We start from the raw sequence: 20208 nt of genomic DNA, 5'->3' as shown, positions 1-20208 counted from the left end.
GTAATCCCCATACCCGCAGAATAACGATCCTCAACCTCTTCTAGCTGCTGTTTCACCTCCAGGATTTCAGCAAGAAGCTGGTTTGCCTTAATGCTGGCGCTTTCACTCTGGTCCTGCAAACTGAGCCTTTCACTCCTGAAATATATAAAATATATATTGTAGGTTTGCACATGTCACGTCTGCTTCGGTTTTGCCCACAGCACTTCGGAATACCTGTCTGGAGAGCTTTGGCTATTTAGTTGTTCAAAGAGCTCCATCTCACTTTGGAGCAGATGACCCAGTTGTTGCAGTGCATTAACGATTTCGCTTTTTTCCATCATTAAATCCACTCTCCGTTCAGTTTCTCTCGTACTGCGAAAGACAGCAGAATACATTATGTAAGGGCTACACATTTAGAAACAAAGGCAAACATCACACCTGGTTATGCATAATTAACTGTTTGACTAAATCTAAATGGGCAGTAGGTAGTTTTTTCTTTTTTACGTTAACTTATTATTTTGAAATAATTATTGATTGTTCAGTGTAAGGGCTTTGGGATCTGGACACTGTTAGCAATTAGATGGTCACTGTCTGAACTCTCCCAGAAAGGCTCGATTGCGCAACCAAAACAGAATGAGCATACAGTTGTCCACTGCTTTTGACAACCAGAGCATCTGTGGAAATATTACCCAACCCTAACTAACTAAACCCTAACTAACTGTACCCTAACTAAAGGACAAAATACTATACCTTTCAGAAGGTGATCAGTTAAGAATAGAAATATCCTTTACTGTCCCTCACTGGAAAAACTTATATTGGAATTCAAGTTCGAGGTGTGTTTATATTTCAAATTAATACAAGAGATAAATCTTTATTCCAGACAAACTAATTAAATTTTTTTTTTTTTAACGCCAGCTGGCTTATGAATGTCGTTCACTAATAGACCTACATGAGGGAAATCTTTGTATGTGTCTCTATGTTCATCAACAATATTCCTGGAGGAAGAAATGATGTTAAATAGTTTGGATAACACTCCAAGTTAAGACTTGGGAAAGCTAAACGTCACTGATTACTATAAAAAAAATAAACAAACAAAAAAGGAAAAAACACCCCAAGCAAGTCTGGATAGCATCTACCTGAAAACAATTTTTTTTACTGATCGAAGGAAGAATGGATCCATGCTTTTATGTTGTTTACAGCAGCAGAAATGGCGACCCATCAGACCAGGCAACGCTTGATGAGCCCATGTGAACTGTGGTCTCAGTTTCCTGTTCTTAGCTGACAGGAGTGGGATCCAGTGTGGTCTTCTGCTGCTGTAGCCCATTCTACTTCAAGTTCAACATACTGTGCATTCAGAGATGTATTACTGCATACTTTGGCTGTAATCAGTAGTCATTTTAATTACTGCTGTCAGCTTAAAACAGTCTGGCCATTTTCCTTGACAAGACATGTTCACCCAGAAAACTCAGTGGATTTTCTCTTTTCTTAACCAGTCTCTGCAAACCCTAGAAATGGCTGAGGAGCAAATTCCCAGTAGATCAGGAGTTTCCTCACCAACAGCTGTGCCATTTTCAAAATCACCTCTCTTCCCCATTCTGCGGCTCAGCTTGACCTTGAAACTTGAATTACATGCCCAAATGCACTGAGTTTGCCGATTAGATTAGATTGCATGGGGGAGCAGTTCAAGACATGAGGTGTACCTAATAGACTGGTCGATTAATCTACACTAACAGCCTGTTGTGCACCTCAGTGCACCCACCGACGATAACTGGTATCACATCACAGGAAGCATTATACGGGTTGAGACAATATCAGGTTTTTTGGACACTTTAAGCGTGACAGGCACCCAATTTAATTGGAAACTAAAGTAAATGGGTGGTGTACCGTTTAATTATCTCTTCTTCAGTATGCAGTCTTCTCTGTTGGACCTTCTCCAGTTCATGATTAGTTTCTTCGATAGCACGCCGCAGCTCATTAACCTGCTCCTGCGTCTCCTGCAAATTGCAAAGTTTGCATGCCGTAATTCACAGCTAGCCTGCTGGCAAAGCGTCAAAGCCTGCTCTGTTAACGAACTGGCATCTTAGTTTGTTAATACTTCTGTTGTTTGCTTGATAATTAGCAACTTTAGCATCAGTGTACGTAGCTGCCAGGTAGCTAGTCATGTGCAGGAAGGCTAGCTTATAAAACAGCGTCGACTTACCGCAGAAACTTCGTCCTGGGTTAGAAATGTATGGCCAGAAAATGCGGTCATGCTGGTACTTTCACGTGGAAGAATTCCTCCTGGGATGGAAACTCGGCTTTTCCTCTTTATAAATACTGCTTCCGGCTGAGTTAGCAGAGCCCGGATAGCTCAGTCGGTAGAGCATCAGACTTTTAATCTGAGGGTCCAGGGTTCAAGTCCCTGTTCGGGCGTCAGAGTTTTTATTTCTTCTACGTTATCAACAAAAATTTTGCACAACTTAGTAATGATTTAAAATTAGCTGCGTTCATGCATTGCACGTGAACTGATGGTAAGCTTAGTTTCAGTAGAAAGAAAACAGCACTCTTGGTTCATGTACACACCTAAAGCCTAAAATTGTACCAAATTTCTGCCAGACATTAAAACCATTTCATTTAAAGCTAGTCATTGATTTTAAGCTGTTATTATACACAGTGAGACCTCACATTATGCCACTGTTGCAGATGTTGTTTATGAAAGAATCAAACTAATTTGGAGATTAGGCTCACTCACAAACAGCTAACACCAGCCCTGTTATTTACTTGAGGTAATTATGGGTATTATCTAAGGACAGCAGTGGGAACACATATAAAGCTAGGTGTTAGTGCATGTCAAATGGTAACACTGAAGGCATACCTGACTGGTAAAGATGGAGCGGATTATACTCCTCTGCATGGTTTCTATTTGTCTCTCAGCTGTGCAAGCTCAGGTAAATGTGCTTGGGACCGCTGAATTTAATGAATTCATGAACAGAGCTGTAAATAAATTTGTCTGTGCTTTCTGCAGAAAATTTTGTTCAACCAAAAGTGGGGTCCCGCTGGCTACAAAGGTGCACTCGGTTTCGATTTAATTTAAATTATTACTGTGACTGACGTAAAACTGCACACTCCCTCACAATTTTTTTTTCTTTTTTAAAGAATGGAGAGGGGTCAATGAAGAAACGGCAATGGATAAAATCATTAAAACCAACGAGCTTAAAGGTAAGTTGCACACACTTTACTTGAGGGGTTTTCTTTTGCAGATTCCCCAACTTGCTGTTAAAAAACTTTAATCTGATTTCTGCATCAGCTACGCAAATCATCGATGGCGCCACTACCCTCAGAGAGGGAGATATTGCTGTTTCCTCCGGAACACCCCCCAGAATCTGCTTTGCACGGAGCTGCCTGTGGTCCAAATCAGTGGATGGACATGTCTACATTGCATATAACCTCTCACCTGAATACAGTATGTTGTTTTAGCGTTCGAGGCATAAGTACATGCAATGGATTACAGTCTTCTTTTTAATGATGTATGAATTACTCGCCCCTGTTAAACAACTGAACAGATGACATGGATACAATGCTGATAAAGACAGGTATGGCCAACATAGAGAAAGGTACCTGTGTGCGTTTTGTTCCACGGACTCACCAGAGAGACTACATCGACATCCAGCCAAAGTCAGGGTGAGAGCTGAAGCGTGGAAAGTTTGATTACATAAAATTCCTTTTGGAAAATGTATTCAGGTTTTGTTTCGTCTCCAGCTGTGAATTCACCACTTGAAGTTACTCTTCTGTCCTCTTATGTGTTAATCCAGTTGCTGGTCCTACCTTGGTGCGCGTGGTGGAAGGCAGACTGTGTCTCTCCAGATCCCTAACTGCGTCCAGGTTGGAGTGGTTTCCCATGAATTCATGCACACCTTGGGCTTTGTGCACGAGCAGTCCCGCTTAGATCGGGACAACTATGTCACCATCATGTGGCCAAATATTTCAAGAGGTAATTTTAAAGTGTGCAGGGGTTGGCATTGTGGAAAGGGAATGAAAGCTTTAACTGTATTTCTGCACCGATTTTCAAAACAGAAAATTCATTTTTCCAACAGATCGGTTGAGAAACTTTGAGAAGTTCAAGACTGACACTCTGGATCTGCCCTATGACTATGGCTCGATTCTGCACTTTGGAAAGTAAGTAAAAAATGATCTGTTAATCACTCAAAATATTATAATTTACCCCCTTTATTTTAAAATATATTTATAAGCTGATACATATTTATGTATATGTTTAGATATGCCTACTCCCAGCGTGGGGAAGCAACCATCCTTCCAAAGGACAACAACAACATCCAGCTGGGCCAGGCTTTATCTCTCAGCCACATTGACAAGCTAAAAATCAACAGACTTTATAATTGTGGTTAGTACCAAATGTCCTGAATTAACTCCTAAACACACTGCACATCACTGTCACAAATGTAATTTCTTTCTGTCTTTCTGTTCAGATGACATGGATGATTAGAGACCCGGCTGAATGGAAGTGAACCAGGAGTAAAGGCCAATTTAACAAAACTGCAGTTGAATTATATGAACAGTTTCAATAAAGATTGATTCAAACCTTCTATCAGCAAATCCTTGGTGTACATGAAAGTTTGTGCGTTTTAAATTGGATATTTCTCTTTATGTAAAAATATGTCTCACAATAGATAGCCTGGTTTGAAATAGACACATGGTAATGCACTCAACAGTAATATTCAGTAATATTACAGATCAATAAGAGATAAAGAGTAATAAAGCAGAGGCAGGGTAATAAGGTACGTGAAGAATCTTAGAACGGGTGACTTGATCACATTAAACAGGAGATCTGAATCTGTTTTAATGAGGAAGGTTAAAGAACAAAGTCTCTGGTAATAAATAGACATGTTCTCTATATTTAAAAATGTGCTACCTTAACTCAAGATGCACTCGTTTCTTCTGTTTGTCCAATCACCACGAGGGAAGTTTTCATAAAGTGCTGACACATGAGAATCTTCGCTTCGTCACTGCCCTTCAAAATTAGCCCCTTGATAAGAATAGAAGCGATATTTGGAAAAGGATAAAGTTTTGTTTTTATATATTTAACTGTGTGACAAAAAATGACCGTTGCCAAGACTGTTATCATCTGATAGCATATCACAAAATCACTAGTTGCCAGCTCAGTCAGACACAAATTGCTGGTCTGTCGGGCTGAACTCGGACAGCAAAAACACCTTTAAGTGCCTTGTTTCTGAAAGTGCTGAATCTTGCACGCAATAAGTACAGGGCATAAGTGAAGGTCAGCATCAGGCCCACCCGTTATGGATCAGCAGTGGATTTAGAGTAAATTACACACACCGCATGATGAGGGATCTTAATCATGCTTCATCATCTGAATTGAGGCCCAATCAGTACAGAGCAGCGGAGGAGAAGTGGGTATATAGATTCAGCGGAGGTGAGGAGTTCATTTAGCTCCTGCATCAGGAGAGCGCTGGATTGAAACTGGTGAACCAGCCTGACACACAACAATGCATTCTTCCATTATACTTCTGGTTATCTTGTTTGGCTTGCTGACCCAGGCGAACACAATACCTGTTAAAGTAAGTATATAATTAAGAGGAGTATATAGACTCCTTTTTTCTCGTCTTGTCATGCTTTGCAGCTGAAATATGTCAACATTTTTTGTGCGACAGAATTCGACTGGTGTGCACGAGGGGAAAGTGAGGTTGAAAAGGAAACTCTCTGGTGGGTCACGATTCCTTGCACCTCATCTTGCATTTTCACAGTGATTTTCTGTTTATTCCATATTTATTTTTGTGTTCAGAGGAAAATATAGAGCATGATGAAATGACCACAATGGATCAAATCCTGGAGGTCAATCGCAGTAAGTGAACTGTAAATTACATAGAATTGTACTGATGTCAGTTTTTTCCCTGCATATTGAAAAGAATGTATTTTCTCATCAGAGATACGAGCCCCAAGAGGAATGTCAATAAGGGACGGCGATATTGCTGTTTCTCATGTAAGGAGTGCCATAACCTGCCCCGGCAACACCTGTCTGTGGCCTAAATCTGTAGATGGATTTGTCTATGTACCCTACATCATCTCTCCACTGTATGGTATGAAGCTTTAAGACTTAAGGAGATGCTTCCGGTTTCTTATATCCCTTTATTATTTCATATTTTGCCTTTTTTGTGCATTCTTTCACCCTAACTTTAGACGACATGGACAGAATCACCATAGAAACTGGAATGCAAGACATTTCCGCTGGAACATGCGTTAAATTTGTTCCCCGCACTCACGAAGGCAACTTCCTTGACGTTCAGCCTAGATATGGGTGAGCGTGACTCCTGCTTATGGCTTCTTACAGTGTGCCATGATGATTGTACATACCGTAGAATTTGTGCTCTGCATCCCTCCCTAGCTGCTGGTCATTTCTGGGGCAGACTGGGGGAAGCCAGACCCTGTCACTGCAGACTCCTGGGTGCATGTGGTCGGGAATCGCTGCTCATGAATTCATGCATGCTCTCGGCTTCGTACACGAGCAATCCCGATCAGACCGTGACAACTATGTCACAATTATATGGAAAAACATCATGCCAGGTTCGCACGTTTTATCACTACGTCATTCTAATTGCAGTGGCTCGATTTTTCACAAAATGAGTGTGAAGGTGTTTTGGTTTTTTTTGTTTTTGGCAGAGCACATACATAACTTCAGGAAACAGGTGACAAACAATCTCAACAGCCCATATGACTACAGCTCTGTCATGCATTATGGACGGTGAGTTGCTCTCTGATTCAACATAATTATCTGTCATTTAGACTCGGGCATCACTGTATCATATATGTTTTGCATCTTTGATACAGATATGCCTTCTCTGAAGATGGCGGACCAACAATAATCCCCAAACCAGATCCCTATATCCCCATCGGCCAGCGAGATGGTCCTAGCGTAATGGATCTTCATAAAATAAATATCCTCTATAACTGCGGTTGGTAGATTTATACAGCAAACTGACAGTTGTTAGAAAAAAAGTTGAAAAGGACTGACTGGATTTTCTCTCTGTTTCTCACTATAGCTACCGATGACTAACTGGATCCAGAAACCTCTGCTGTAATGTCCTGCCAGATGTCACAAATAGTTTATTACAACTTCTCAGCTTGAGATGATAATCTGGGCGACAGTGGTTTAACCTGAGTCTATAGCAATGTATATTTTATTTTCACTGTCTAGTCTGCACTTTGAGCTTTTATTGATTCAAGACCTTCTGCCGTGGGGTGTTATAAATTACCAGATAACAACTAAAGGCTGCATTTCTCTAGTATAAATAAAGTGCCAAAAACAAAACTCACCAGTTTTAAGTGCCCACTGATGCCAGTAACATCATTGTATCCAATCTCCGATCTATTTTATGGCTCTTGTCTATCTTCTGCTTACTTTAAATTAAAAATAAAAAATAAAAAATGGCTAATGGTTTATTTTTATTTTCCAGAGACAGACTACAAGTTTTAAAAAATAGACACTGCTTTCAGGTGTAAAAGTAGAGTAAATGATTTTGCACTTATATACGTGAAATGAAAACAGTATAAACTTCACATATGTGAAAAATAAACAGTGGATGTTATTAGGCAGATTTTTTTTTGTCAAGAGCTGGTAAACAAGATGTTTAACATATTACCATTTTGAAGTAACCAAAGTGACATTTAATTTCACAGTAAGCTGATATCTCTGATCTCTCAGGGCCGCTGTAGTTTTGGACTTGAGCAAGTCCATTAATGTCCCAGGTGCAAATGGAAAAGACACTGGACAGGTGATTTTCACTGAGAGAAGATCTGTGTCTGGATTTGTTGAATTTCATCCCTGAGAAAGAGAACCAATGTCTTCTGAGCATGTGTCCTTATGTGTTAAAATGATCTCCTCTTTGAGATAATAAAAACCAGCAGTGATACTGACCTGAAGTGCTCAAAACCGAATGAAAAGTGCAACAAACTGTGTGATTCACTGCTCTTGCCCTGGTGAAGTTAACTATGCAAACTGCAAAATCAACAGTATAGTTAATTTTTAGCACATCACCTGCCACAGTATAAATCGATGGAAAAATATGAATTTCACTTCTGGGTTAATTTTACTCACTTTCACAATTTCACTGCTGTAAATGTCTGACATGTTTTCCTCTTGATGGATAAATATATTATGATTTTATATATGCAATGGGGACTTCAATAACAATGGTGCCACCCCGTAGAGAAACTAACACATGTCACTCTCCTTTTGTAGCTTTTAAGGGTGCCGATATTACGCTGCTGCAGCATTAAACTGTGCATTCTGCCAGGCTACATAATGTCTGGGAGTTTATGCACCACTCACTGTAGAATTAAGCAAAACTTGCCAATTATCTTGTTGTAGTGTTAAGCTAACACTTACTTATGTACACTTCTTCGCCACTTCATTATTTACACCTTCCTAGTAAAAGATTGAGCCTTCTTTTCCCTTTAAAGCTGCATAAATCTTTTATGCCATACGCTGAACAAGGAGCTGATCTTGTTTTGGTGAGCCCCTGCATTTTAGTTGTAATTAGTGTTTTTTGAGTTACTAGGTGTTTTCACCCAGAAAACTGCCACTCACTTTTTTAAATTCTCCATAAACCATAGAAATGTGCAAAAAATAACAGTAAATTAGTAGTTTCTGAAATACTAAAATCAGCTCATCTGGCACCAACAACCATGTTGCATTCAAAGTCACTTAAATTATCTTTGTTCTCCATTCTAATGCTCAGTTTGAATTTGAGGAAGTTGTCTTTGCCATGTCTACTTGCCTACATGTTTTGAGTTGCTGTTGTGCCATTTATTGATTACATATTTGCATCAGAGAGCAGTTGACCAGCTATACCGAATAAAGTGGCCAGGGAATGTGTATACTTGTATTTCCTTAATAAGGATTAGTGCAGAATTTGCATGTTTCGGTTTCTTTCACTTCCCCAGTTGTTTTGTCACATTACTGTCTCCCTCAATCACTTCCATTGTGTTTTGTGAGCTTTTGTTTTAATTTTTATTTTGCTATTTCAGTTGTATGTGTGTTTGTTTTGTTTTTTTATTCACCTTCTGTCACAGAGTTTTTCTATTTGCTGGCATTGTACAAAATAGACGATATTTCTCTCACAGAAGAAATGCAAAAAAAATAAAAGAACTGAAAAAGTGCTGATGAAGTAACTAAACTACAAGCAAAATAGCAGCAGGACTTGCTATAAAGCTAAAAGTTTACTGTTGTTTTTGGATTAAATTGTGATAAAAATGTTGGCATATTTGCTGTGCCTATTTTACATTTTCATTGCCTAACTGTTACATCTACTCCTACCCGTACCAGTTTTAAAAGAAATGTTAAAAAAAATTAACATCGTGCAGAATTAAGTTCAGCTTGTTTCACAACGCTCCGAGTTTCTCACGTGGCCTCTTGGGGGAAATTCTACACGTAACCAAATCTCGTGTTTGGCACGTAAAAACGCGATAGTCAGCCCCGAGACTGCTGGATCTTTCTAGATGCAGACCTGGGGGTGGAGCTAGAGTCTCACACACTGAGACTGTGTAGTGTAGATTGTAGAGTATCTGTCAACAATAGATTAAATTTCAAAAATGAGCGATAACGACAAAGGCCGGGTACGTATACATTTTATTACCGTTTGTAATGCATTAAACATTTCAAATCATTGGGTTTGACAGGGTAACTGAAATTGTAACGGTAACAACCTTATTCATATTTTGTTGGCTAGTAGTACCCAGCTTACCTTGTTGGCACAACTCTTTGGTCGAAAGCTGGGTTTTAGAAAGAAAATAAATTGCACAAATTTAAACAATAAAAGGCGACTTTATGCGCACCGGATGCGAGTTTTTAGTTCATCTTTAGCTACCTGGCTAAGACTAGCTTATAGATGAAAGCTAGGCCTGGTGCTTTTTTGTTTACGAGCCGGGGTTTGCACTGAAAACACTGCAATGTCGGCAAACATTTTTATAACGTTTTTAAATTGTTAAAACTCAGTAATTTTCATGTAAATTTTAGCTTCTTCGTCTGATTCGTCTGATTTTTGTGCGTAGAAACCAAAATAAATATTTCATGTCGTCGCGGATTCAGTGGAAGACATTTGCCTAAGGAACTGTTATATTTTCGCTGTTTTGTTGATGTTGTTTTTTGTTCGTTTGTTTGTTTTTGTTTTGTTTCCTCCCCTGTTCCCCGGATTGAATTATATCATGTTACGTCTGCTGGTTATTAATCTTTGAATGTCATTGTGGGTTTCCTTAGTTCTTAGGCACAACAGCAATTTAAAACAAAACTAACGACCTCAAGATTTGACCTTTTTAAAAAAAAAAAAAAAAAAATCATTTTTATTAACTCATGCAGCTCTCCCACACCATCTTAAAACTGTTAAAGCTGATACGCCACAAGCACCAGCATTATGGATAAGTTTGATTAATACTTGCTGGGCTGACTGACTTGTGTGCAGTAATATCCTTCCTGTAGTGAACTGTTTAATATCCCCTCACCTTGCACAGCTCCTGAATGTTTCTGTCTGTTTAATGGGTGTGTGATATGCCCTGTGTTCCCATGTTATTAAATATATGTGGGAGGGCAAATGGCAGATTAAGAAAAAAGAAATGAAGAATTTATTTTCTGCATGTAAACCCATATTTTGAACTGGTTTGTATTAGTTCCTGCAAGGTGCTGGGTGCTTGTTGCTTAACTAACAAGTTTTTTTTTGCCTCTTATTGGATTCCTTTTTTTTTTGTTAATATTTAATCTTTAAGGTTTTCAATATATTATGTAATCGTAACAGATAGCAACAGTTTTCTGTCTTTGCATTTCCAGAACAGGTTTTAAGTGCTGCTCAAATGAGTGGCTGCTACATCTTGAGGTCGTTGGAGCAAATTTTAGACTTTATTTTGGAGTTATCCACTTAAAAAAATGGAGACAGTGTTGGTAGTTTTAATCTTGATTATAAAATATTCACAGTCAGTGGTTTGATGAACACTATGGTGACTTAAAGGCCATTTGTCAGAAATTATATAAGAAGGGTTCATTTGAGAAAATATATTGTTAAAGGAAGGCAAAGGGAATCACAAGAAGTTACCTTCACATCCTTACCCTTCAGTTTTAGTTGTAATTTTTAAAAAATGATCACCCCCGCTTTTACCTCTCAATTATTCCAAATTGTTTTTGAGGAAGTTCTTAGGAAAAGTGGCCAGAAAAACACAAAAGTGAAAGCAAAACCACTGAGCGATGAATATTAATAAAAACACTGACAGTATGTATAATGTGGTCTTTAACATTCCCATTAATGTCATTAGCTCGTACTACTACTACTACTAATAATAATAATAATACCACATTAAACGTTGAATGAGCGTGCAGTTTTAATTGCAGTCATATATTCTTCATCCTTTTCTTTTTCATAAAGGTTAAGGTTGGACGAAGAAAATACGGAAGAAGTCCACTTTATTTTCAATAATATGAAGCTCAGATGTGTGAAGCTGAATTGTTGAATGCATGCTAAAACATGAGGAGGGAAGAAGTATGGGCAGTGTGTGAGAGATGGGGAAGTAAGAAGAAGTAAGACAATTGAAGAAAGAAGAATAATGTCAAGTAATGAAGTTACAGAAATGAAGTTAAGGAAGTAATCTGGATAAGGTCACTGCGCTAAGTAAATTTCTGGTCTGTTTGTCAAATGCGTGCATGTTCTTTTTATTCAATACACACACATTAGTTTAAATCATTGCAATTTTATCTCACAACTGACAATTTTCTTTTTTTCCCACTATTTAACAACTTATTAATGTAAACATATTGATGTCATATTATCCATGGCTACACAGCACTCCTATTTCACAACCCTAAATTCAGTTTCCTTCCTGTACTTTTCACAGGATAGTCTTAATTTTTAAATACACAGTAACATTTTGGCAAATGTATGTGTTGATCACTTCATTGGTGCTGATTAAAAAAATGTGTGTGGTTCGTTCAGGAGTCTCGCTCTGCATCCAGGAGCGTGAGCCCACGGGGCTCTGGGAAGTCGGGGAGCCAGTCCCCAGCTCAATCCCCTGCCCACTCAAAAGGAGGCTCCCACTGCTCCCGCTCCAAATCTCGCTCTCGGTCAAGGTCAAAATCTTGGTGAGTAATATACTGGCATAAAATTCTCTACTATCGATAAACAGACTCAATATGGCCACTTTCATGTTATACCCACCCTGTTCAGGGCTTCACGGCAAGAGAATCCTGGGTTCAAACCCAGATAGGGGACTTCTCTGTGGAGCTGACTTCTTCCGTTTCTCTGGCCATTGACAAATCTTGCAAAAGTTCAAGAGTTTCACTTCCAAAAAAAAAAGACATTTACATCTGCATTGTCTGCCAATTTCTGCTTCATGTGTGAGTGAGTGTCCTGGTCACTGTGCTACAAACGCAGTGGCAATGTCAGTAGATCGGACCATGCAAGTAAAATTTACACTTTCAGTGCAAATTTTCAGTGGGGAATTAAATGTTGCAGCTCTTGATGGTTGACAACAAACACTATTCAGTTAAACTATATGTTCATATTTCATTGAGGCACAACGCAGCTTAACGGTTCAGTCTCAGATGTTACGTAGTTGTCTGCAGCCCCAGCAGGTGAGAGCCTGTCTCTATCTCTCACTCTCAATCTCTGTGACAGGAAGTTGTTACCAAGCGAAAGAGGCACGAGCCGGCGGGTTTTGCAGTACTTTGATCTTAGAAAACAGAAGGTTTGTGTGTTGGCTACGTCACAGGAAACTGGCATTTAACTAGCATCGCTAGGTTTAGCCACACGCTGCAAATTAATCTGACATTGTGCGTGTTTTACATGATGCAAAGTGCCACACATGTCATCAGCATTTAAATATGATGTGGTTATAGAAGACTGTGAGTAATGGTTTTAAATAGCTCTTAAATACACACACAGTATTTCTGTGTGCAGTGTTTCATCCATTAGACTGTGTGCACTTCTACCTGTTTTCTGACTGTTTTATTACTTTTAGGCTATTAAAAAATATTGCACCTGTTCATCTCTTTAATATTATTACTCCTAGTGGTGGTCCCAAGCCTGGATAAATAGGAGGGCTGTGTTAAAGCAAACATACAGATCAATCCACACTGTGGCAGCCCCTTGGGAAATAAGGGAGCAGCTTAAAGTACCTCCAATAAGACATTTGACTTGTGCATTCTGTTTCCCCATTCACAGGAGAGAGACTTTTTACTCTGTTTGTAAGGTGCAGGGGCAGCGCTGTCATTCAGCAATACAGCACCAGGTGTATTTTTGACAGAAACACTTTAAGTTGCACAGAAATCCAAAGTAAATTTTCGGTTTTCAAAAGTTTGCGACAATGTGAACAAAGCCTTGTCGGAAATTATACGTCACAGAGGGTTTAGTGTTAGAGATTGTGACAGTGGTAAGTGGGGTTACTTTTCACTAGAGTCTGGGATGTTTTGGCAGTTTAAGTATTTCATGCTTTTTTTTTTTTTTTTTTTTTTTTTGTCCATGCTATAATTTTCATAAAGACAAATGTAAATTTGTGGAATTACATGAAAATTGCCAGAGAACGTATGAATATGGGTTGTTTGTTTCTCTCGCTCTCTATAGGTCACATTCCCACCGCTCACGGAGACACTACAGCCGATCCCGCTCCCGATCACGGTCCTATCATCACCGATCTCACAGTAGGTCCTACAGCGGAGAGCGTCGGCGCAGAAGCCACAGCCATTCACCCATGTCCAATCGTCGGAGGCACATTGGCAACCGTGTATGTGCTTAGCAATGTGTGATATCTAAAAACAGAGGATGTATTGGTTTAATGAATGATTTTAATGAGAAAATGATCACATCCAAATCTTGAAACCTTTCAAATTTGCAGGCTAATCCAGATCCGAATTGCTGCCTGGGAGTCTTTGGCCTGAGCTTGTACACCACAGAGAGGGATCTGAGGGACGTCTTCTCCAAATACGGCCCCCTGGAGGATGTCTCCATTGTGTATGACCAGCAATCGAGGCGCTCCAGGGGCTTTGCTTTTGTGTATTTCGAGAACACAGATGATGCCAAAGAGGTACAAGAACAATAATAAATAAACCCGCCTGCCACACCTATACTTAAAATTTCCTCTAGGACTGCAAGTGTAATTTATGTTCGCTTCCAGGCAAAGGAGCGAGCCAATGGCATGGAGCTGGACGGGCGTACAATCAGGGTGGACTTCTCCATCACAAAAAGACCTCACACCCCAACACCTGGAATTTACATGGGCCGGCCCACATAGTAAGCAATCTCTTTGTGTGGAATAATTAAATATGTTTTTAAACAAAGACACAGTTAAAATGCTTGTAATATAAGACAGCTCTAACTTATGGACACATCAAAGCATCTGAAATAAAATTCTTAGTGTTACTAAACCTGAAAAGTAGTGTTTTTATTCAACACTTAATCAGTCAACAGTAAAGGGAAAAAAAGAAAATAGAAACAGGCTCTTACAAAATTAGTCCCTGTGTCATAAGTTGTATCCAGTTGAACCTAAAATGAACGCAGAGATTTTAATGGTAAAAATGACACAACTAACCTCTTCAAAGGCCTGAGCCACACGGGCTTAGAGACTGGTCAGCAAATCCCTGGCCATCAATGATCACTTGGGAAAATATGCTTTCTCCAACCTCTTGGCGAGTGGTTGCTAAGGTCTCAGTCACACAGCCCTAGAGTCTAGTCAGTGACCCCCTGATAACCACAGGTAACTAGAGAACAGTGTAAGCAAGTAGGTTCTGGCAGTTGCTAGGTGAAATTTGTGAAAAAGAGGTATATAATGCTGCACCAAAAACCTTCTTTTAAATCTTTTTAATTGGAGGTAAGAATGTAACAGTAAAATAATGCAAAAGTACGCTTTGTGTAACGTGAAAAATCTTATATTATTGCTTTTGTGTAGCGGAGGAGGCGGCCCAAGCGGTCCCCGACGCTATTCACGTGACTACGACCGTGGTTACGACCGTGGATATGACCGAGGTGGATACGACCGAGGTGGATACGACCGCTATGATGACAGGGACTACTACAGATCATACAGGTGACTGTTAAAGGATATCAGCGGTTACTTTATTCTCATCGTGTCGTATTTGGGTTTGCTGTTCTTTATTTTATCCCCCTCTGACACTGACAAAAATGATAAACGGTCTTTGTTCCTCTAGAAGGCGATCTCCTTCACCTTACTACAGAGGCGCTTACAGGTCTCGATCGAGGTCACGGTCTTATTCTCCCCGTAAGTCATTTCAATAAAGTATCAGATGTTTTTATTGAAGAATCCAGCATGTTGTATTGTGTCATTTAATTACCCTGTTTTGTTTCACAGGTCGATATTGAAGGCTTCTGTCCCCTTATCTTCCCAAACGTGCAGAATTTTTTTTTTTTTTTTTTTTTTTTTTTTTTGGGGGGGGTTGTTACGTTTTGTAAAGACGGATATGATTGACTTCAGAGTACATCTTTCTTACTCTAATCATCAAACATCTTTTTGCTTAAAATACATAAGTATAGTAAATTTATGAAGCGGTGCTTTCATGTTTTGAACGCCTGTTGTAAATGTTATACTCATGTCAGATTTTTGTTGTATAGTGGAGCAGATTAAAAAGCATATCTGTTTTTCCCACCTTGACTCGTGTCCTTCCTCGCAGTATTTTTATGCCTTTTACAACAGACTATTGCATTTGCAAGATAGTTGTAATGCTGACATGAATATATTAAAGCCTTGACTTTATGATATTTATGCATATTCTTTCTACAGAATTTGTGCAAGGCATTTCTATTGATTTGAGTTAAGTTAAATTTTCTGGAGGGCTTCGTATAGTGTCAAGTGGGTGAGGATAACATCAGGAATAAAACTGCTTTGATGAAATAGTAAAACACAAAAGTATTTTAATCTTCCTGTTAAAAGCTCAATCACTCAGGCCTCGTCCTTTCCTTACTGCAGCTGTTCATGCTGACCACGTTTAGCTGGATGGATTTGTTTTTGTTTTTTTTAACCAAGCTGGAACTTTTTAATTAATTTATTTTCCCCCTAACTTTTCAGACCAGAGTAAACAGATCTGACCAGTTAGACAACTGGTTTGGCAACAAGCATAGCTTAAAACGCCCCTCTGTGCTGAATATACAAATGGTAAAATTATACTATTTTGTTTTTGTTTTGTTTTTTTTAAACCTCAAACACAGCTAGATGCTTCTCTGGGTCAGTTGGCTCTCTGAAATCAAAGTAATGAATCCAGAATTTCAGTTTCTCCCTTTTCTGGTTTAGAAACATCAGGATCTGCTCATCGTTGCTTGGTGTCAACAGTGTGTTTTTGGAGGACAAATGCTCTGCAGAAACACAACGTGTTTGATGTTTATACGTTACAAGTTCTGACCTCCTCCACCTGGGGTAGTAACTCATCCCTCACCCATAGCTGGCACTATACCGTTTTCTATCTGAGATCTATGGTCTTAGACTTGGATGTGCTAATTCCCGTGCAGGTGGAGGAGGTCAAGTGTCTTGGGGTCTTGTTCAAGAGTAAGGGAAGAGTGGGACATGAGATTGACAGATGGATTGGGATGGCGTCCACAGTGATGCAGATGCTGAACAGATCTGTTGTGGTGAAGAGAGAGCTGAGTATAGAAGCTAAGCTATCGATTAACCAGTCCCCCTACGTACCTACCCTCACCTATGGTCACAAGCTCTGGGAATGTAGTCGCGGATACAAGTGGGAGAGATGAGTTTCCTTTGAAGAGTGGCGGGGCTCGGTCATTCAAGAGGGACTCGGAATAGAGCTGCTCCTCCACGTTGAAAGGAGCCAGTTAAAGTGATTCAGGCATCTGACTAGGATACCTCCTGGATTGACAACAAATGGTGAATGTTTGCAGATAATTCAGCTTCTACCATACAAACTGCAGATAACCACAGCAATCACAAGTAGCCAGGCATGCACCCTGACCCCCCGGATGAGCTGGAGGTGTCTGGGCTTCTCTGCTCAGACTGCTGCACCCACAAACTGAACCCAGTTAAACGGTAGAGGATGGATGGATTGACCAATTCAGAACTGAAAAATCTGGGCTTTCGTGTCACTTTTTTGCAACGTGCTTGCCGTGTAATGGCCTAAAGTTGGACCTTTTGACATCTGTTGGTTGCAGCAGTAATGTACAACTTCTTCTTTGAAAGTGAATAGTCTCTGTTTCTGGTTTCCATTACACAATTTCCAAGTTTCACTACAACTTAGACAGCAAGTGGGGACTGTTTGCAGATAAATCCGCTTCTTCAATGCAAACTTTAGGTTTTAAGTCAACCAGGGGAATGATCTAAAATGAATATGATTGCTTAGGAGAAAAATACACAAAGAGGAGTTTGTTTATGCAATCATGCTGACCCTTATTAACATTAAATTACATATGGATCCTTTTTTTTAATTGTTAATGATTGATAATAAATAAGGGTTTGAGGCATGAACTTTCCGTCAGTTTCCCAATGCAATAAAAAGCTGGAGTACTATCAGGCTAATTGGTGCTTCTAAACTGGCTGTAGATACAGGATTAAAGTGCTGCATGAATAGCCTGAAAACTATGAATGTGGTGGGCAGCGTAAAGTGCTTCAGGTTGTCAGTAAGACTAGAATATCAATATCATTTTCCAGCCTGCTTTGTTGAGGGTCAAAGGTTACCAAATTGTAGTACAGCAGGTTTGTCCACAATAGATTCGCCTTGTATAGCCATAGAAAACGTTTATTTAATATCAGAAGAAGGTGAGTCGTTGGACTGCTTTATGATTTTTTTTTAACGTGGTTTTGAGGAAAACTGATCCGTGACTAAATGCAGCTAAACAGCCACTGTGAAATCAAGTCAGTTACACCAAGCACACTGTTTAAACCTTCACCACAGGGTGAAGCAAGAGCCTCGGAGTAGCACCTAGCTGCAGGAAAGCAAAGTCCAACATCTACCCCTGCTGGTCACAAATGGTCCAAATCTGTATCCATGACATACAGTACATTACATGGAAAAATTACTTGTTGGATTCTTCGCTTATTGTAGTTTTTCCCTTTTTGCCAGAGAGGAGAGGGGGAGGCGGAGAGGCAGAGCTCATGTCTTGTAAAAACAGGCAGTTTCTTTACTCAAAGGGTCGGTTCACCCAAATTATTAAAAAACACACAATCCCCCCCTCTTATCTCAAGTGAGATCAAGCCATGCAGATAATTTTTGTTTTATTTGTCCAGGCTTTGCAATATCCGTTCTGAGATTCCTCGCTTCACGCCAAGACCATTGAGGTGAAAGGACTTCATTTGTGGTGCGCACAAGCACCTCAAATTATTTTTGGTTTTGTCCAGAATTTGGGTGATTAACTGATAAAATTAATTAGATTCCCACGGTGGAGATATTGACAATTTTTAAAAATTCTAAATCTTAAAATTAGCCATATCTGATGTATTTGATGCCCTCCAGCTGTTTGAGTTTCACTGAGTAAATGGATGCTTTACACTTTGGTTTACTGCAAAACCAAGCAAGAAATTGACCCTGTAATAGACACACAGAAGATACAACAATACTCTAGATTCACTAAATATATATCAATATCACTAAATTCAGCTCTGATTTGAATGGTTATTTTACCCCAAACCCTATTCAACAGTTTATTTTGTGGACTTTTGTGGCTTTAGTGCTGAAATTAATAAAACTAAATACTTTGCAAGGGAGCATTGTAACTTCCATAATTTATAAATTAGTACTTTAAACCTTGAATTAAAGTAAAAGATGTTAGAAATGATAAATAAAACAGTGTTGGGCAAGGATACCGTAAAAATTAATGCAAGTTAGAAGCAAGAAAAATTCACAAAGATGTTGTTTTTTTTTCACTACCAAAAAAGGGGAAGACCAGCAGAAAGACACCAGCAACCAGTGACCACACCTTGGAAAGTGCATAAGCCTATTTATTTCCATATTCTACCACAAGTCTACATGTGCAGTATGTGTGTAGTGAGTTTTGTTCAGCAGTTCTCAGCACGTTCCCCAAATGTCACATCCCTTCCACTCTCAGCTCAGTTTTCCCCTCAGAGTGGAAATAATTTTTGGGTGGCTGGCGTGATTTGTCAGCACACTGACCTAATTGGGCATAACACATAAAAAGAACACATGTAAACAAACCCTGCTTTTCACGGGGAAATGCAAATGCGACGCATGGATGTGATTTTATGACTTCTATACTGATCATGAGGAGTGGTAACATTAATAAAGTAGCTATTAATGCGTTCAAAGCGACTTAATGACTTGTTTGAATGGTGATTCTGATCTCTAAGCGTAAAGACCCAAGACAACTGTGTTAGCAGGTCACCTAGGAAAGTAACTAAAGAGCTTGTTTTGTAAATAGGCCACAGTTTGGACATTCCTCTGTTCGCATACTGACGTAAACAGGGCAGGGATGGTCAGTACTGCTGCTGTTGGCACTATCTCCACTACAGTGGGGTGGCAGTAATGTTCCAAGGCACAGGCCAGTCACATGTAGAAACACTCAGCTGCTGTAAGCACGAGGCTCCTCCCCCTTCTTCGGTAGTGTAGGTAGAAGGACTACACATCCATGCACGAGCCCTGCAGCCACAACCTTTCACTGACATTTCAGCCTTTGTTTGAAATTCGCCTTACATTTAGCTGTGCTTCCCTCCCAAACACACCCATCCGTGCGCACACACAAAAGAGACGGGATGCTACATCATGCGTAGGGTAATATATATATATATCTGAGTGGCACCGCATGGAGGGCGCATGCAGCACAAGGCCTGGGATCCCCTCGCTCCTTCTTATCAGCAGCTTAAAATAAATATTTGCTTCTTTTTTACAATTTGCACACTGGGGCTGTTGGTACTATTCAAGGCTTAAAAATGGAAACTGTCGCCACCTTTAATTAAAAAGTGTAAAAGCCAATAAGAGATATTGGTGCCAAAACAGATGCCTCTGGTAAGGCTGTATAAGTCATGAATATAAGTAGTAATAAGTAGCTAATTCACCATTATTCCTGCAAGGACAGCGTGTACAGGCAAGCCAAGCTTTCACTTTCTGTATTACTTAAGACAGTTACGTTCATATTCTCTCTTTTTTGTTGTTGGTGTTTGTTTTTTGATTTGTTACAGCTTTATAATTATATTCAGATTTTACAAGATCACAATTATTACCTGAGGTGGTCTTATTGGAGTGTAATATATGCGTAATAACAGGTGTTCACG

The 20208-nt window shown here is 39.5% G+C and overlaps 3 protein-coding genes and 1 non-coding gene across 5 annotated transcripts; all 4 read left to right on the top strand.

Annotated features, from left to right (window-relative positions):
- The first annotated feature begins 2318 nt into the window (after positions 1-2318).
- Positions 2319-2391, top strand: trnak-uuu. The gene has a single exon. It is a non-coding gene; the product is annotated as a tRNA-Lys (tRNA).
- Positions 2392-2777: 386 nt separating this feature from the next.
- Positions 2778-4572, top strand: LOC120731146 (low choriolytic enzyme). Its single transcript, XM_040027996.1, has 9 exons — positions 2778-2906; positions 2984-3026; positions 3115-3177; positions 3266-3421; positions 3522-3639; positions 3771-3949; positions 4053-4134; positions 4236-4360; positions 4446-4572. Exons 1-9 carry the CDS (start codon positions 2847-2849, stop codon positions 4460-4462), a joined length of 843 nt encoding a protein of 280 aa, XP_039883930.1. The 5' UTR covers positions 2778-2846; the 3' UTR covers positions 4463-4572.
- Positions 4573-5418: 846 nt separating this feature from the next.
- Positions 5419-7427, top strand: LOC120731142 (high choriolytic enzyme 2). Its single transcript, XM_040027992.1, has 9 exons — positions 5419-5555; positions 5649-5700; positions 5780-5839; positions 5922-6074; positions 6175-6292; positions 6380-6558; positions 6655-6736; positions 6823-6947; positions 7035-7427. The coding sequence occupies exons 1-9, from the start codon at positions 5484-5486 to the stop codon at positions 7046-7048; spliced, it is 855 nt and encodes a 284-aa protein (XP_039883926.1). The 5' UTR covers positions 5419-5483; the 3' UTR covers positions 7049-7427.
- A 2041-nt stretch (positions 7428-9468) lies between these two features.
- tra2b (transformer 2 beta homolog) lies at positions 9469-15633 on the top strand. Of its 2 annotated transcripts, none has more exons than XM_040027994.1 (8): positions 9469-9609; positions 11967-12112; positions 13593-13752; positions 13864-14052; positions 14143-14258; positions 14914-15051; positions 15176-15243; positions 15334-15633. In XM_040027994.1, exons 1-8 carry the CDS (start codon positions 9586-9588, stop codon positions 15342-15344), a joined length of 852 nt encoding a protein of 283 aa, XP_039883928.1. In that variant the 5' UTR covers positions 9469-9585; the 3' UTR covers positions 15345-15633. The 2 variants fall into 2 exon arrangements, with proteins under 2 accessions (XP_039883928.1, XP_039883927.1); XM_040027993.1 differs by having other exon boundaries at positions 9470-9609; positions 15173-15243.
- The last annotated feature ends 4575 nt before the right edge of the window (positions 15634-20208 follow it).

This window comes from Simochromis diagramma, unplaced genomic scaffold (genome assembly GCF_900408965.1).
Source record: "Simochromis diagramma unplaced genomic scaffold, fSimDia1.1 OVJJ01000343.1, whole genome shotgun sequence".
Lineage (NCBI taxonomy): Eukaryota > Metazoa > Chordata > Actinopteri > Cichliformes > Cichlidae > Simochromis > Simochromis diagramma.
This window is presented reverse-complemented; position numbering and strand designations above follow the sequence as displayed.

Bases quoted from the DNA above. Each gene is read 5' to 3' on its own strand.
- LOC120731146 (XM_040027996.1), top strand. From the start codon at position 2,847: ATGGAGCGGATTATACTCCTCTGCATGGTTTCTATTTGTCTCTCAGCT. The intron at 3,640-3,770 runs GTGAGAGCTGAA...GTGTTAATCCAG, and splicing joins GACATCCAGCCAAAGTCAGG to TTGCTGGTCCTACCTTGGTG. The intron at 4,135-4,235 runs GTAAGTAAAAAA...GTATATGTTTAG, and splicing joins TCGATTCTGCACTTTGGAAA to ATATGCCTACTCCCAGCGTG.
- LOC120731142 (XM_040027992.1), top strand. From the start codon at position 5,484: ATGCATTCTTCCATTATACTTCTGGTTATCTTGTTTGGCTTGCTGACC. The intron at 5,701-5,779 runs GTGGGTCACGAT...TTTTGTGTTCAG, and splicing joins GTTGAAAAGGAAACTCTCTG to AGGAAAATATAGAGCATGAT. The intron at 6,559-6,654 runs GTTCGCACGTTT...TGTTTTTGGCAG, and splicing joins ATGGAAAAACATCATGCCAG to AGCACATACATAACTTCAGG.
- tra2b (XM_040027993.1), top strand. From the start codon at position 9,586: ATGAGCGATAACGACAAAGGCCGG. The intron at 14,259-14,913 runs GTAAGCAATCTC...GCTTTTGTGTAG, and splicing joins TACATGGGCCGGCCCACATA to CGGAGGAGGCGGCCCAAGCG. The intron at 15,052-15,172 runs GTGACTGTTAAA...TTGTTCCTCTAG, and splicing joins GACTACTACAGATCATACAG to AAGGCGATCTCCTTCACCTT.